This window comes from Schistocerca americana, chromosome 3, assembly GCF_021461395.2.
Source record: "Schistocerca americana isolate TAMUIC-IGC-003095 chromosome 3, iqSchAmer2.1, whole genome shotgun sequence".
NCBI classification, from domain to species: domain Eukaryota; kingdom Metazoa; phylum Arthropoda; class Insecta; order Orthoptera; family Acrididae; genus Schistocerca; species Schistocerca americana.
In genome coordinates, this window is record NC_060121.1 from 415030546 (window position 1) to 415048660 (window position 18115).

Here is an 18115-nt window from a genome sequence, read left to right on the forward strand (position 1 = left end):
GAAACACTGGAACACGTGAGGCAATACTGACCTTACGACTTATCTTAGAAGAAAGATTAAGGAAAGGCAAACCTACGTTTCTAGCATTTGTAGACTTAGAGAAAGCTTTTGACAATGTTGACTGGAATACTCTCTTTCAAATTCTAAAGGTGGCAGGGGTAAAATACAGGGAGCGAAAGGCTATTTACAATTTGTACAGAAACCAGATGGCAGTTATAGGAGTCGAGGGACATGAAAGGGAAGCAGTGGTTGGGAAGGGAGTAAGACAGGGTTGTAGCCTCTCCCCGATGTTGTTCAATCTGTATATTGAGCAAGCAGTAAATGAAACAAAAGAAAAATTCGGAGTAGGTATTAAAATTCATGGAGAAGAAATAAAAACTTTGAGGTTCGCCGATGACGTTGTAATTCTGTCAGAGACAGCAAAGGACTTGGAAGAGCAGTTGAATGGAATGGACAGTGTCTTGAAAGGAGGATATAAGATGAACATCAACAAAAGCAAAACAATGATAATGGAATGTAGTCTAATTAAGTCGGGTGATGCTGAGGGAATTAGATTAGGAAATGAGACACTTAAAGTAGTAAAGGAGTTTTGCTATTTGGGGAGCAAAATAACTGATGATGATCGAAGTAGAGAGGATATAAAACGTAGGCTGGCAATGGCAAGGAAAGCGTTTATGAAGAAGAGAAATTTGTTAACATCCAGTATTGATTTAAGTGTCAGGAAGTCATTTCTGAAAGTATTCGTATGGAGTGTAGCCATGTATGGAAGTGAAACATGGACGATAAATAATTTGGACAAGAAGAGAATAGAAGCTTTCGAAATGTGGTGCTACAGAAGAATGCTGAAGATTAGATGGGTAGATCACATAACTAATGAGGAAGTATTGAATAGGATTGGGGAGAAGAGAAGTTTGTGGCACAACTTGACCAGAAGAAGGGATCGGTTGGTAGGACATGTTCTGAGGCATCAAGGGATCGCCAATTTAGTATTGGAGGGCAGCGTGGAGGGTAAAAATCGTAGAGGGAGACCAAGAGGTGAATACACTAAGCAGATTCAGAAGGATGTAGGTTGCAGTAGGTACTGGGAGATGAAAAAGCTTGCACAGGATAGAGTAGCATGGAGAGCTGCATCAAACCAGTCTCAGGACTGAAGACCACAACAACAGTGTTGTAACAGTTGGTGTGTTGTGTTTTTGAAGCAGAGGCGGGAACCAATCAGGCTTTTTCCTTCACAGGTGCGAGAATACACGTCAAACCGACACACCTGGTGTACTAGACTAATTACCGTAAATTTAGCTTGCTAATTTCATCTGAGTCTAACAAACATTCTTCTGCAAATGCGGTAAGACATTATATCACTGCTCTCTTCTCTTAGAGATACGTGGAATGTCGTCAGGAGAATTTCTCCGCCTTAGACTAAAATAAAAAGTGAGTTCCTACAAGTCTGTACTCCCCACAAAAATTTTACGAATATGATCCACGTGGTACAAAAAACTTATTATTAACCTATGGCTTGCTTGGAAGCTTTCGATAACTTGAACCGTGTGGTAGAGAAGAGAATCCAGATTGAACGACTTTTGTTGCTTCTGCGGCCAAAGATATTAGTGTCGTTAATCAAACAGGGTGTCCCAGGCGGAATGGTCGATATTTCGGCATTGATAGGAACGATCATTCGAAGTAAAAGTGTATAGTAAACATTGGCTATAAAACTCATACCTTAAGGGCTAGGAGCGCTTCTTCATGCTCGCTACTGTGAAACATATCTCTTCTACTGAACAAGTGCTCATAGCTCTTAAGGTATGCATTTTAGAGCCTTTTCTCACTTCACAATTTTTTCTTCTTTTGACCTATTCTACCTCCTAAAATATGGGAGGCGAAGAGGTTGCAGTGGACGAGATTTATTTCACAGTATCGATAAAGAAGTGTTCATGGCTATTAATGTATGCAGTTTAGAACCAATGTTTACTAGACATTTTTGCTTCGGGTGATCGTTCCTGTCACATCGCTAAATATTGTCCATCCCCACTGGGACATCCTGTATACTGCTGAACAGAGACAATGAGGAGAATACACCATACGCAATGTGGAATGCTAATCTGTCATCACCAATCCGTTTTCCAGGTACTACACATTTTGATTTGAGCTTTTTGCAAAGTCCAGCAATGCGGATTAATGATCCTCAATATTATCTCTCATTCAGGTCTTAAGTCGAGTTGTTATTCCATTTTATGCTCTCGGCCACTCGAAAGTACTTCATTAATGTTCCGCAAATTTTAACTAGAAACATTCTTCTCCACGGCTACACCTTGAAGAGTGCCACCGCAAACTCCGTATATTCCCTATTGTCTGCTACACGTGCTACCGAATGATATATTACTAAGCGAGAAAAGTTTGTAAATACAGGCAGGTGGATAGCGCGATTGTAAGGGAAACGATAATTCGTCCGTGTTTCTTGCGGTGTTTAAAATGTCACGGGTGAAATGTCGCGAGTCGCGGTAGGGCTGAACAGTGGGAACGCATTTTTAAATCGAGCAAGATCTCTGGCTGCTGCGTGCCCGCCCTCAGTGCCATTGATCACGCTATTTTCTCAAGGGCCGCCGCGTTAGTCATGGTTGGACCTCGCTACCGGCACGGCATGCTTAATAACAACGCGCAGACCATGCAAGTTCCTCGTGCCAGGCATTGATCCCCTTCAGCCGCTAATTTTTAACCTCGGGCCTCGTTCACATGGCCACTCGTGTAATGCGGCATTGGAAATTTCCATAATACATTTTAACTGCCTAATTATTCGACTCGAAATGCCCAGGGAGCCATTCTAATGGGCCAATACGGGCAACCTTAGCACATACAGGGTAGATCAGTTCGCCGTTCGAGGACCTTCCTACACGTCAGATGTCTTTCTCCCCTTATTCTAATAGACGGAGAGGACTATATAGCCTTACAGCAGCAGTTCTGACTCAAAATAATGCGGGGAGCTGCAATGGTAAAGGCACATAATCAAATTTTGAACCTGCAATCTATTATTGCAATTTGAAGACTCTTTTAGCCTCAAATATATACGAATGAACATTGCTTGCGGAATGGTAATCGAGACTTATGCTTTCATGGACACTGCTTTACCTACTCAACTATCCGGGTTCACCTGATAGCCCTACTCAAAACTTCAGTGTACATCTACATCTACATTTATACTCCGCAAGCCATCCAATAGTGTGTGGCGGAGGGCACTTTACGTGCCACTGTCATTACCTCCCTTTTCTGATCCAGTCGCGTATGGTTCGCGGGATGAACGACTGCCGGATAGCCTCCGTGCGCGCTCGAATCTCTCTAATTTTACATTCGTGATCTCCTGAGGAGATATAAGTAGGGGGAAGCAACATATTTGATACCTCATCCAGAAACGCACCCTCTCGAAACCTGAACAGCAAGCTACACCGCGATGCAGAGCGCCTCTCTTGCAGAGTCTGCCACTTGAGTTTGCTAAACATCTCCGTAACACTATCACGCTTACCAAATAACCCTGTGACGAAACGCGCCGCTCTTCTTGGGATCTTCTCTATCTCCTCCGTCAATCCTATCTGGTACGGATCCCACACTGATGAGCAATACTCAAGTAAGAACGAGTGTTTTGTAAGCCACCTCCTTTGTTGATGGACTACATTTTCTAAGGACTCTTCCAATGAATCTCAACCTGGTACCCGCCTTACCAACCATTAATTTTATATGATCATTCCACTTCAAATCGTTCCGCACGCATACTACCAGATATTTTACAGAAGTAACTGCTACCAGTGTTTGTTCCGCTATCATATAATCAAACAATAAAGGATCCCTCTTTCTATGTATTCGCAATACATTACATTTGTCTATGTTAAGGGTCAGTTGCCACTCCCTGCACCAAGTGCCTATCCGCTGCACATCTTCCAGCATTTCGCTACAATTTTCTAATGCTACAACTTCTCTGTATACTACAGCATCATCCGCGAAAAGCCGCATGGAACTTCCGATACTATCTACTAGGTCATTTATATATATTGTGAAAAGCAATGGTCCCATAACACTCCCCTGTGGCATGCCAGAGGTTACTCTAACGTCTGTAGACGTCTCGCCATTGAGAACAACGTGCTGTGTTCTGTTTGCTAAAAACTCTTCAATCCAGCCACACAGCTGGTCTGATATTCCGTAGGCTCTTACTTTCTTTATCAGGCGACAGTGCGGAACTGTATCGAACGCCTTCCGGAAGTCAAGGAAAATAGTATCTACCTGGGAGCCTGTATCTAATATTTTCTGGGTCTCATGAACAAATAAAGCGAGTTGGGTCTCACACGATCGCTGTTTCCGGATTCCATGTTGATTCCTACATAGTAGATTCTGGGTTTCCAAAAACGACATGATACTCGAGCAAAACACATGTTCTAAAATTCTACAACAGATCGACGTCAGAGATATAGGCCTACAGTTTTGTGCATCTGCTCGACGACCCGTCTTGAAGACTGGGACTACCTGTGCTCTTTTCCAATCATTTGGAACCTTCCGTTCCTCTAGAGACGTGCGGTACACTGCTATAAACGCACCTCTCTCGCGCCTTCTAAACTCCGCAACCCACTATCCACCGCAGACTGACGGATTTACCCTGGCAACACTCTAACTTATTAATAACTCTACACTTCATTACCATTTCCATCGTTGCACACAGCAAAATAGTTAATATAGGAATATTTGTTTCCAAAATCAGATTTATTCAGCTACTTAAGTCGTGCAGCGAGTGTTGTCGCTACATTTCCTGATCAGCGCTCTGAGAAGGTATTTCTGTCAAATATTTCTATCACGAATTTGCGAATGTGTCGAAGCCATAAATTAATCAATCCAGTTGTTGTTTGCCCTTTCTTTGCTCCACTTTAAGAACTAAATTATGCAGATAGTTATGAGAAGACCTAAGTTTAACCTATAACCCAAACCGATTCGAGTATGACAGCTGTATAAATAAATAAAAATTACTGGTTCTGACAATGAGCTAAATTCTGAACTCTGGCGATTGATCGTACAGTGTCAAGCAAACTACCACACTGATTGAGTTGTAGGGGGAGGGCCAAGAATCGGCGTGGGTCAGATTTCCAAAGGCTTAAGGTGAAGGCCGAATCGGTTCCTTTACTACAAATACGGCAGATACTCTCCGTTGCGTAACAAGCTGTGGTAGCGCTCTGTCTGTAATGATCATGATATCATTGAGATATAAAACTCTTATGTCCATTAACCTTTACCATTTGAGGTACACATACGTATTTTTTTCAGTGTGTAACATGCATCACGAGAGCTCTCATGCGAGTTTCTGACTGCAAGAGGTTATACATCTTAAAATTAAGACTCACTTCTTGAGTCTCTGTTTGCTTCAGAAATGATGACAATCTAAACCTAAATATCAGCTGAACTGCAGACAACAGACAGTATGTGTTATAAAGACATATTTTTTTGTTAAAATGTAATGAATATAATGATAACAGACGCAAAACTAGCTGTGTTACGACACAAATTATATTTGTTATGCAGCAGAAAATAAAAGTAACCCACTGATCATTCTGAAATTTAGCAGATATATGGTGAAAAACAAGAAAACTGTATTTGCTCAAGACTGAATTATTTTTCAAAACATATTTATACAAAGGATGTTGCTATGGCTTTTCGTTTCTGCGCACTGCATAAAACTCAGCAAGCCTGCAGAACAAAATTACGAACAACTCGAACAGCTCCTTCATCGTACTTTGCAGATAAGCGAGGTCAGTTCTGACTGAATCTCAAGGAAAACTTACCGGAATCTTCCCTATAAGCCAATGATTCGAAAGAAGGAATGAAAGAGGTTGTTTTGTCGATGTAGGGTTTTAGCAAAGATAGAGAAGCACACAGTTACGCAGGTATCGGCAGGAAACCATTTAAGGAATGCACTTGAAACCTGAATCAGAGTTTTCGTTCAGTCATCTGAATTCTACGTCTCTTAAATTTGAGTCCAGTAGCTTAACTATTACGTTATATTACACGAAAATGAAAGGCATTGCCAAGTTGTTGCAAATGCAAAATTTAGAGTGACATACGCGAGAATCAGTTACAGTTTATTTAAATATCATTAAAAGCGATTTCTTCTCGTTGTCTTTTCACGCACTTTCGCTTATTTACCAATACATTCATAAGTAGTGATGATGACAATAATAACAATGATAATGATAATGATGTGTGGCATACAGTTCACCTGGGTCAACAAACATAAATTTCGACTCATATAAACGATAATAGTTCTTCTGTTAACCGAAGGCAATTTTGTAGATGTGAAGAAGAAAACGGTAGTACATGATAAACATTCTGGATCCTTTGCTCAAAGATGGTGGCTCAATTCTGCGATCAAGTCTACGTTTGGCGTACAATTTTAAACTATCGAAAAAGTTATGGTATTAACAACATTAATGATATTCTTCGAAAATCATTGATTGCATTGAGATGTATTGTCGCTTTAGTAAATAACCAGTTCCGATTATAAGAGACCATTCTTAGGTATAATGTGACATCATTACTCAGATGCATGCAAATCGTATCTATTAACAAGCGTCATCTCGTAAACCAGTTAACAGTTATGATCAGTCACGCATCTGATTAACGGGGTCACATGCATGCAATTCGTAACTATTAGCAAGCATCATCCCGTAGACCAGTTAACAGTTATGCTTCGTCAAGCACTTGATTTACGATGTCACATTATACATGAAGATGGTCCGTTTCTGACTGAAATTGGTCGTTTAAGATAGTGACAATACAGCTGCGTGCAAACAACGAGTTTCCGAAAGTTTGTAGGAGCTGTAAATCACTGCATCCTGAAAATAAAGTTAACAATATTCGTACGACAGTCCCGTAATAGACAAATTTATTTCAATACAAGTAGGTAGGTACAAAACTTTTTAAGTAGATTTTCACGAAAAATGTTCGAGTCCACGAGTAGAACCACTGGTTGTGAATTTGCTTCCCAGTTAGTATCAACGATATTATTCTCGAACATCCGAGCGAGGTGGCGCAGTAAGACATTGGTCTAGTTGCAGTAACGTGTTTTAATTTGAGATGTACGCTGGTATGGTCAGAAAACCCACACATTTTTCTTTTTTCATATGGGTTTGACATCTGTGACAGTTGTGTCCCTGCCTACTACAGTTGTGTGAAACTTTTACAGGGCACGCCATAACATGTTGCTTCTCCCCACACTGCTGTGTGTGTCATATCATATATTAAGGTTTCGGTATGAAGTAGCTTGATAATGCGCTAGCGCCTCAAACTAGCTGAATGGTAAACATGCTAACGCATTTCATGGTTCATGAAGTACGATCCCGGTTGCAGCTTGCTTATCTAATGGCTTGTGAGGGCAACAGGAGTTTGATTTTCAGTATTTCACATAACTACTGACCGGATTTAAAAATTTTAAACGCTGTCGTAATTTATTCGTTTTTATCATACCTCACGAAGAAGATGTAACATAGTGAGACAAGCATTACAGTCAGAAACTGTGAATATACACCATGTGATCAAAAGTATCCGGACACCCCCAAAAACATACGTTTCATATTAGGTGCATTGTGCTGCCACTTACTGCCAGGAACTCCATATCAGCGACCTCAGTAGTCATTAGACTTCGTGTGAGAGCAGAATGAGGCGTTTCGTCGAACTCACAGACTTCGAACGTGGTCAGGTGATTGGGTGTCACTTGTGTCATACGTCTGTACGCGTGATTTACACACTCCTAAACATAACTAGGTACACTGTTTCCAATGTGATAGTGAAGTGGACACTTGAAGGGTCACGTACAGCACAAAAGCGTACAGGCCGACCTCGTCTGTTGACTGACAGAAACTGCCGTTAGTTGAAGAGGGTCGTAATGTGTAATAGGCAGACATCTATCCAGACCATCACACAGGAATTCCAAACTGCATCAGGATCCACTGCAAGTACTATGAAAGTTAGGCGGGAGGTGAGAAAACTTGGATTTCATGGTCTAGTGTAGCGACTGCTCATAAGCCACACATCACGCCGGTAAACGCAGAACGACGCCTCGCTTCGTGTAAGGAGCGTAAACATAGAATGATTGAACAGTGGAAAAACGTTGTTTGGAGTGACGAGTCACGGTAAACAATGTGGTGACCCGATGGCAGGGTGTGGGTATGGCAAATTTTCGGCGAACGTCATCTGCCAGCGTGTATAGTGCCAACAGTATAATTCGGAGGCGGTGGTGTTATGGTGTGGTCGTGTTTTTCAATGGAGGGGGCTTGCGCCCCATGTTGTTTTGCGTGGCACTATCACAGCTCAGGCCTACATTGATGTTTTAAGCACCTTCTTGCTTTCCACTGTTGAACAGCAATTCGGGGATGGCGATTGCATCTTTCACCACGATCTGGCACCTGTTCATAATGCACGTTTTGTGGTGGAGTGGTTACACGACAATAACATCCCTGTAATGGACTGGCCTGCACAGAGTCCTGACCTGAATCCTATAGAACACCTTTGGGAAGTTTTGGAACGCCGACTTTGTGCTAGGCCTCACCGACCGACAGCGATACCTCTCCTCAGTGCAGCACTCCGTGAAAAATGGACTGCCATTCCCCAAGAAACCTTCCAGCACCTGATTGAACATATGTCTGCGAGAGTGGAAGCTCTCAACAAGCCTAAGGGTAGGCCAATATCATACTGAATTTCAGCATTACCGATGGACGGCGCCACGAACTTGTAAGTCATTTTCAGCCAGGTGTCCGGACACATTTGATCACATAGTGTAAATTGACGTACAGTAACTCACGGAGTGCAAATAACCTGCAGTATATTCATGCGATACTTGAGAATGAGAGCACTTAGCGATTCGAAACAAACTTCCCACATAATTTCAAACCTTTTCGAAACTTTTTCTTGCTGACACCCCGATAAAATAATGAAACGAAAGAACTGTATCGCTTACTACATTTTCGCTGTTTATGTAATATAGCTTCAGCATCAGCCATGGCATTTTAATTTATTACATGTTTACTACTCATGCTACTTGCAACACATTTTTCAGACAGAATCAGTGTGACGTCATATGACGTCATAAATTTTAAGCTGTATGGAAAACCAACTTTTGCTTAAAACGGTTTGCGAATTACTCACACTATATTGATCCAGTTTTGTCTCACTTACATGTTTAACGTCAAATATCTAACAAATTAACTCATTTTCAAAGTAATCATCTGTTTGAAGTTGTTTTATAGAAGAGAGTTCGATTCTTTACAGAATCGGGGTTGGGGGTTTATCGATTTCGTAATAACAAAACCCTAAATCAATTAAGGCAATGTTGGGATGGTTTCTTCGAGAAGCACATGTCCGATTACTTTCCATAATCCGAAGTTCTTCTCCTTTGCCTGGTCCTGACGAGAAGCTAATATCTAATCTTCCTTTGTCTTCCTCCTTTCTGAAATTCGATCAGAAAATCGAACTGGTAAATATTTATTGAAAAAGACATGGGATAACTTACTCTCCAGCTTAAAGGGGAATTTCACATCAAGGACTTGTGGTTAAATATTCGTGTTCAAAAATATTATATCAGAATATGTTTCAGTAAGTAATGGCCTATTAAGAAATGCAACGGAGAGTTGGAATAGAAATCTTTTTGATTTAATTTAATGAACATTACGCGTTGAGTATTTCTTTCTTTAGGAAGGGGTTGGAACAGAAGGTTCCACGGAAGAATGAATGCGCGCTTCTGTAGCCATCACATGAATATATGCATGACAGCGTGAATGTATAACATAGCAGGCAGAACGCTATAAATCAGCAAGAGCATAAATTCCGCAGGAGATATCTGTGAGGTCTAGGTTGTGAAAATGCTTTGGATAAGGTGAGGGTTACTGCCCTACACCGTGTGGAACACCATGACATGGAGTGATTGCATGGTTTCTAGTGCAGAACTTTGAGAAGGTTACAGACTTTTAGTTCCAAATTGCAGCAACAAATGGGACTGTTTCTGTTAACAGATGCTGTGGGCTCAACATGTTCAAGATTATTATATTTGTCATCACGATAGCACTGTGCTCTCTTCATGCCAGCGAATTCCTATGGGAGATCGAAACACACATAGGTACAATTCACTTCTGCTACGAAGTCCGGCTACGAAAAGAAGACTTCGTCATGTTTTAATTATACGGCCTTTATCCTGTACTCAAGTCTAAGAACTTTTACTTTCATAATAAGAGTCTTTGACTTATCGTGTACACAGCCTCCGTGTTACAGATCACTGACGATTGTGCGATTTGGCTTCTGATTTTATCAGGACGTTCAGGAGAGGGATAAAAATTAAGGGTGAAAGGATACCAATTACATTGTTATCCTCAGTAAAATCGAAGAGGAATTACCGGTCCTGATGAACAGAATTAACAGTCAGCACAGACTATGGATTGTGAGTAAACTAAAGAAATACGAAAATAATGAGGAGTAGCAGCAACGGGATTAGCGATAGATTTAACATCAAAGTTAGAGACCACGAAGTAGACAAAGTGAAGGAATTCTGCCACCTTCGAAGCAAAATAACTTATAACGGGCCAAGCAAAAGGGACGTAAAAAGCACGATAGTATTGGTAAAGAGAGAATTCCTGGCCAAAAGAAGTCTACTTATATCAAACACCAGCCTTAATTTGTGGAGGGTGTTCGGAGAATGTACTGGTGCTCATCATTGTGTAGTGGTGAATCACGTATAGCCGGGAAACCAGATAACAAGAGAATCGAAGTGTTTCAAATGGGGTGGTACAAAATGATCCTGACAATTAAGTGGACTGATAAGAATGAGGAGGTCTTAAGTGGACTTAAAAGAATGAGGAAATAAGTATGTGGAAAACTGAAAAAAAGAAGAAAAGGATGATAGGATATGGGTTAAGATGTCAGGGAGTGGCTTCCATGTTACTAGTGGGAGCCAAAAACTGTTGGGGAAGACAGAGGTTGGAATATATCCAAGAAATTGAAAAAAAGTCCGCAGATCGTTTATGCTCACGATTAAATCCCAAACGTCTTCACAGTGTCTCACAGCCTGATAATTGATGGTGAGCCTTCTGTCGAATCCGTACATTATGCACTAAAGACCCTTTGATGGCGTTCAGTTGGAATGTTTTGCTGTGTATCACACCATGTTTCACCTCTCACCGACACCAAAAATCTCTTCACACACTTATCATGACGGTCCACGCAAGAAACACATACAGTTCGAAGGAAAGGTGCTAATCTACGTCACGTGTGAAATCCTCACCAGATAGAGAATCAAAAACGCTTCAGTATCTTACGGTCTATTATGGCATGCTCTTATTTCTATTTCTCTTTATTTATTACATCAGAGTCTTCTAAAAGCTCATGAGAATTGTTGTTACACTATGCAAAACAAAATGCGCGCGGCGAAATATTTTGGTAGAACTCAGATTATGCATGTGGCACAGGATTACTATAAATGAATTATTACAATGCAGATTTTCTTCTTAGCCGTTAAAGTGTATGGAGTGTTTTTCCAAAGTATGTGCGTCTTTTCGTGTTATTTCTCGCGGGCTCGATGGTGTCACACACGTAACTATAGCTGCGAAAGTGACATTTCGAGGTTGTTTAAAATAAGCGACACTTTTCCGTTCTCTTATATCTTTTTACGAAAGACGTAATAATGAAATTAAAGTCTCATGAAATCAGTAAGACACGGCAAGGACTACATTTTATGGTTTCTAAGTCAGCCATATTTGCTGTCTCCTTGCGCATGCTCTCATTCAGGACTTTTGGCGCGAAGACTTTTCATTCAGCGTGGATATAGTACCGTGAGGCAGCCAAACTGTTTTTAGGACACAAGCATCCGTGTACTTGGTAAAACGAGCACTTTTAGGTCAAAACTGCTACCAAGCAGGTGGCGTGCTCTAACTTCCTTTACTTCATTTTCGGCATCAGTATCAAATAAAGGCATGACATAAGGGAATAAATACTGGGTAATGTTTCAGAATAAATATCTGGAACACAATATAAAATAGTTTTATGGTAAATTTCAATAACAGTAATATAAATGCAAACAAACTTACCGAAGAACAACGTAACAATGTGTAATGAAGAGATACACAATTAATGACGGAATCATTTAACGGGTAATCTTAAGATGTAGGGGAAAACAAAAGAAACTACGTGAACACTTCTCGAAATGCGTGAAATTTCTTGCTAAAGTAAAACAGCCAGCGAAACAGTTGAAGATTTGAGGTCGGTATAACTGATTTCTTTATGAACTAACTAAATTTCCAGAATTCCTTGTCTAGTAGAGTATTTTCCGCGTTGGAAGTGGTGATCCGTGAAAAAGCCACTCTCATGACTGAGATCATTTAGAACGTTCTCTGACGGCACTCTCTCTCTCCCTCTCCTAGCGTCAGCCCGCTTTCGTTATTGGTTTTAAGACTGCCTGCGTTAGACAGTTTGTTTAGAGCGTACATTCTACTCTCAGATTCTAGTGTCTTCATTCAGTCATCGCACGACGTGTGAGATAACGAACTTCTGAGTATGCGTAGAACAAAACTACTTTGTATTAGTTACATGAGAAACTGAAACCTAACAGGAGCGATCGGAGTTAATCGATAGCTAGTCACAGTTTGTGACCACGGTGATTACGAAGAGGGAAACGAACTCTTGAAGATCTGAGTAATGTTATCTATGTAAATAAGTGTAGTTGACATCAAAAACTCCTCTGAGATAGAAGAATAATATAGTGGAAGTAGAATAGACACGAACAAAAAAATGAAACTATTCTGTATGCCTTTAGCGTAATTTATATCTATATATACTGTAATTTAGTTTTACAACATTTTTGAAAAATGAGTCGGATATATACTGACATCAACACTCGCAACATACTTCACAGGAGGAGCAAATTTCAAATGGAATGTAGTGTCTCTTTCTTAGTCGTCCAAGCAAAAAGGAAAGAATAACACAAACTTAAATTTTATAGTAAAAAGTTTGTGGTATCTTCGTTGGTATGGAGGAAGAATATGTCGAATTTTAATAATAACAAAAAAAATTGCCTTGAGAAAGCATGTAAAGTGGACATAAGTGATTTTAAGATTACCTTTCACATATGTGAATTCAGAATTCCTCTGTAAAGACACATATTTAATACTGAATTATAAATTAGGGAAGTTATTACAAATAACGAAAAGTACAATTAAGGCACATAAAACGAATACACTAACAGGTTTGAGGAATGATTTAACATACCAAATGATAAAAAATGCAGAAACAATAATAATGAAGAGAAAAATTTATAATTTTTAAACATTTATATGTAATGAATGACAACATGGTAACAAAACAGATCTGAACGTACCTCTGGGGAAAGCAAATAACCAGCTGGACCCGAGAAAAAATAATGGGTGATGATACCCATCACTGAAGAAGCAGAAAGAACATGAAAGATGTGATATGAAGACAGAGAAACGAAGGAAGTGAAATCATAAAAGAATATTGGATGAAGAAGAACGATATATTAAAAGAAATTTGCTTCGACTTTAATAAACGATTGTAACTAAAAGACAGAAAGAATATGGATGGAATTCCACCTTATCTGTTTAACAAAACAAAAAGACACAAAAATCGTATTGACAGATAAAAGTGAATTGGTAGGTGCATTCGTAATGAATCACAGCTGAAGAGAGGAAGTTTATGTAAGTTTGTGATTCAGAATGTCCAAACGGACTTCAGTTTAGGCCCACAACTTAAGTCGAGAGAAAATGCATATTTCTAATGGGTGATTCGTGGATTCGTAAGTGTCATGAAATTAGGCATTGGATTAGGACATCAGTGCAAGGCTCACGTATAGAACAGTGTCTTACTTGGAACACAGAACACTAAAAGCAATATAATTACTAAATATACCATAAAAACAAGGAAAAGAGGAAAAAATAGTGGAATTCCAATGCAAATTTCGAATACAGTGTATGTGTAATAAACAAATAATTTTAGCTGTATACTTAATAGTACCAATGTGGGAATGGTGAATGAATTAAAATAATTTTGCTATAATAATAAGTTTCTCATTACTATTCCAACGTGATAACGTCAGATAAATTTCTGTTGTTACTGTCATTTAAATATGGAAATAAGCGATAATTCAGCCTATGAAGGCGCCTATAGAACCGCATGAGCATACTTCGTTTTGCACATAACTTTTAGTTAGTGTGGGTCATTCACTGGGTTCCACTGCTCATATTCTCAGTTGTCAGAGTCAGTATAACACCTTACGGGAGTGATTTCCTTGTTATTTTCGCGTAAATGACACTGCTTGTCCAGTGTGTTTCGAGATCTGAACTGAGTTCATGATCTATCAACACTAATGCCACGCTGTTCAAAAGCCTAAACATTAAAACACGAAGTGTGTAATGAATATGTGGCACGTTTGTTCTGTAGACGTAATAAATAGGCAAAAAATCTTTTTGCGAATTATATTGTTGGATTGCTTTCGAAGCTATATTCTTAACATTTAATAAAAAAAATAAGGTTTAAGAGACCCACCACTGTACGGCATTAGTAAAATCTTTTCATAAAATGAAATTGTTGTAGTTCGGTTTGATTGTATTTTAACTGGCCAAAGGCAACTAAAAATCCTGAATAAAAACGATACAAAACTTTACAACAAATACTGAATTTGGTAATATCACAGAATATAAAATGTTATTTTCAAAAATACGGATGACACAAAGCCCAATCATGCCAATTCTTAGAAGAAAGGATATTATAATTAGTACTAATTTCAAAATGAAAATAAAATATGAATCGACATCAAAAGTTCGCAAAAAAAGAATTCAAGTGTCGATCGTAAGGAAACTTACTTGTTGATATATAGCAGGTATTCCTATGACGTGAAACGACCCGAACATAGGGTAATCGTAGAAGTCGCGGATATCGTAATTCATAGCGTGGCGCCGCGGCGAGCTTGCAAAGACTTGTGCGCGAAAGATACCCCACCGAGACTAGCAGCACACCGTCGGGCGTGGCTCGCTCGCGAAGCGGTTTCTGCGCATGCGCTCTCTCCCCTCCCCCCTCCGCCAAGGTTGCGCTAATGTAAGAGTCGATTTTTTCTGGGCGTTTCATTTCGAATTCAGCAAAAAAATTCTGCCCCGACCAAGGTCATATGGATATCAGAATCCGGCACGGAAGACGTTCAGTCCGCCCCCGAGCCCCTCCCTGACCGACGGCGCCATTTTCAGTCCGGTCGCTTCTCTTCACCTCGCCTCGCCCCGCCGCAATTAAATCTACTCTCTGCTTCGCCCTTCGCTTCGTACCACTTTGCTCGTTCTCTTAATGGCTGGCTCAGGGAACAAACCGTGTCTGTGGCAATTGAGGAATTTCACCTATGTGCAGATATACTCGTCCTTCATGACACGCAAGAGCGGGCTTTCCACCAGAGTGAGAAAGGTCGTGGCACTCTTCGGTTTTCACAGAGTCGCAAAGCAAGGAAGACTTACAGAAACGATTGCGACAAGAAATTGCGGATGATTAGGTTTTTGATTAAACTCATTTTATTTCGTTTTTATTGGTGAGTCACCCCTCTCTCCGAAAACAGATGTTGAGATGCCAGCAGTAACATTTACATCAGTTTTTCAACCAAAGGAAATGAACAGTTAAAATAAACAAAAATGTAAATTTTCTGGTCTAAAAAAGGAATGGAGAAGTCATGGCGGTGCTTTATTAAAAAGAATGTGATTAATGATGATTTCAGGATTCAGTAAATGTTAATGGTAAGTGATTTTCATGGTATGGTAGTACTTCATATTACTGGAAAACATGGATAGAAAGACAATGAAATTAAGTAGATTTTGACTTGTGGAATAGCTTTAAATAAGACGTAAGGTGGTGTGGATTTTAAACGTTAACATATACAGTTAACCTTAACTGTGAAAGTTACGAATATCAGTTAAAAACCAATGTACTGTAAACAGGCACAATTATTATTCTTCCCACGTGGATCCTTTTTAAGAGACTTAAGTTCATCTATTACTGGAGTTAACTCTTAGTGAGAAGTATAATAAATACGCATGGTTACTGTAAATGATACGTTCAATTGGTGCTGGGGAGTTCACATGAGAGTTGGTCGTATGAAAGAGAAAACGAATGAGGTGATTGGCTAGAGGATAACGAACCAAGCTGATGAAAGTAAAGGAGTGGCAAAGCAGAGGATGAACACTAGCATCGAGAGAAAAATGGGAATTCTGTTATGCCTTTAAGCATAGATTCCAAGTCAGATGGGAGGAGGTACTTAAAGCGGATTGTTATAAATTTTGACATGTGCTATTACAGACTGTGGAATAGTACTGAGGCTAGAAAAGTGGATTGTTGTACATTTTTAGATGTCCTGATACTGACTGTGGGATATTACTGAGTTTAGAAAAGGAAGATTTATAAGGGTTTAACGTCCTATCAACAATGAGGATATCAGACATGGAAAACAAGCACTGAATGAACAAGGGTGTAGAAGAGTACTGGCCGTGTGCTTTCCAACGCAATCAACCCACATTTCGCTCCAAGGTATGTAGATGAACTAGGCATATGTTAAATCTGCACCATGGGGATAGGGATTTGAATCCAGCAACTCCTGGATGTGCAAACAATACTTTAACTACTGAGCCATTTTGCTCAGAGGACGCCTGGAAATCGGACACAAACGATAGAGCGTTGGAACGAGCTCATAGGAGATGTAGGATAAACAAACATGTCTAATACCGGAGAGGTGCGTGCACAGTAAATGAGATGGTAAACAGATTCATACTGAGAGGAGAAAGTGTGAGCCAAAATTCAGGCTCACTGACCAAGTATCTATTGATTAGGTATATAACACAATCGAAATTTAAAGAAAAATGGTTTGCAGACGTCACAACGCAAGTCTGTATCGGAAACATCTACGGTATACATCCCTTGTCATTACATATATTTACTTCACGACTTTTTATCTGTTGGAACTTACAACTAAATCAATATAAATATTTTCATTAGATGTACTTATTTCATGCATTTCGATATCAAGGAGCTTATAAATCTTTATTTCTTAAATTAAAAAATTTCGGACGAATACATTGCTAATTCATCTATTACATATATTTTAATGCATAGATACATCACTTTTATCGCCATTTGCCGCTGTCGAACCAAACAAAAGATAAGAACGTAGCTTTTCGTCGCCACTGTCACTGAACTTAAAGGTTCTTGGGGTTTGATGAGGCATCATTCTTTCCAGAATCTTCGGATCCAGTGTTTTGACATTCTTGATAAAGCCTTTTCTGTGAGCAGTGAGCAGCTAGTTACCACAAGAATAAGTAAGTAAAATGGTCAAAACCTCAGATCCGAAGATTAACCAAAGATCTCTTAACTTCAACAAACAATATATGTTTATACTAAGAAAGAGTTTTAATTGTATTATTGTAAATAAAATAATACTAAGAAATGAAAATCTCAATGTTCGTAGCCAGAGTTCGAAATGTGTAGCTCAACAGATAAAAGTAAATATAACAGTAAATGTGTTGATGATGTCCGTTACCGAATTTGTAGTGAGTGATCCCAGAAAATGAAGTTGAAAACAAATTGAGAAATGATTATTCAGAACAGTTTATAATTAATTGAAAGTGCTGAACATTTTCAGGGGCTTGATAAGCTCTGAAAAACTTTACCAAGTTATTTAAAGTATTGTTGATGGAAGAAGGCAACGTAATAAATTATTGTCTCGCCCCTTTGCTGTTATGATTTTCTGGTGATAAGCCTCATGGAACAGCGAACTACGAAAAAAGCTTTGAACTGGGTTCCATGTGAGTAACCAGTGGTAAAGTGCCTGTTACAGTGAATGATATGAGGTAATGGTCCACACATATCACTTCCGGTTTTGCTAGTCTTTTCGTATTCTTATTTCTTCCTTGTTCATTTACAATTTTGAAACGCCGTGACAGAACTGAATACTGATCTGGGAATCGAATGTGGACCTTTCCATTCCGCAGGTAATGAGTTACTCAGACACCAATCAGTATCTCTCTCTTGCAAGCTCCACATAGTCTCCCTTGCATATCATTTTCAGTTAATA

The 18115-nt window shown here is 39.5% G+C and overlaps 1 protein-coding gene across 1 annotated transcript in view; it reads right to left on the reverse strand.

Annotated features, from left to right (window-relative positions):
- LOC124606784 (echinoderm microtubule-associated protein-like CG42247) overlaps positions 1-14981 on the reverse strand; it is a 340411-nt gene extending 325430 nt beyond the window's left edge. The window contains exon 1 of the mRNA XM_047138847.1: positions 14880-14981. Within this exon, the coding sequence (XP_046994803.1) occupies positions 14880-14963 (84 nt within the window). The 5' untranslated portion in view covers positions 14964-14981. The remainder of the gene's footprint in view (positions 1-14879) is intronic.
- Between the last annotated feature and the right edge of the window lie 3134 nt (positions 14982-18115).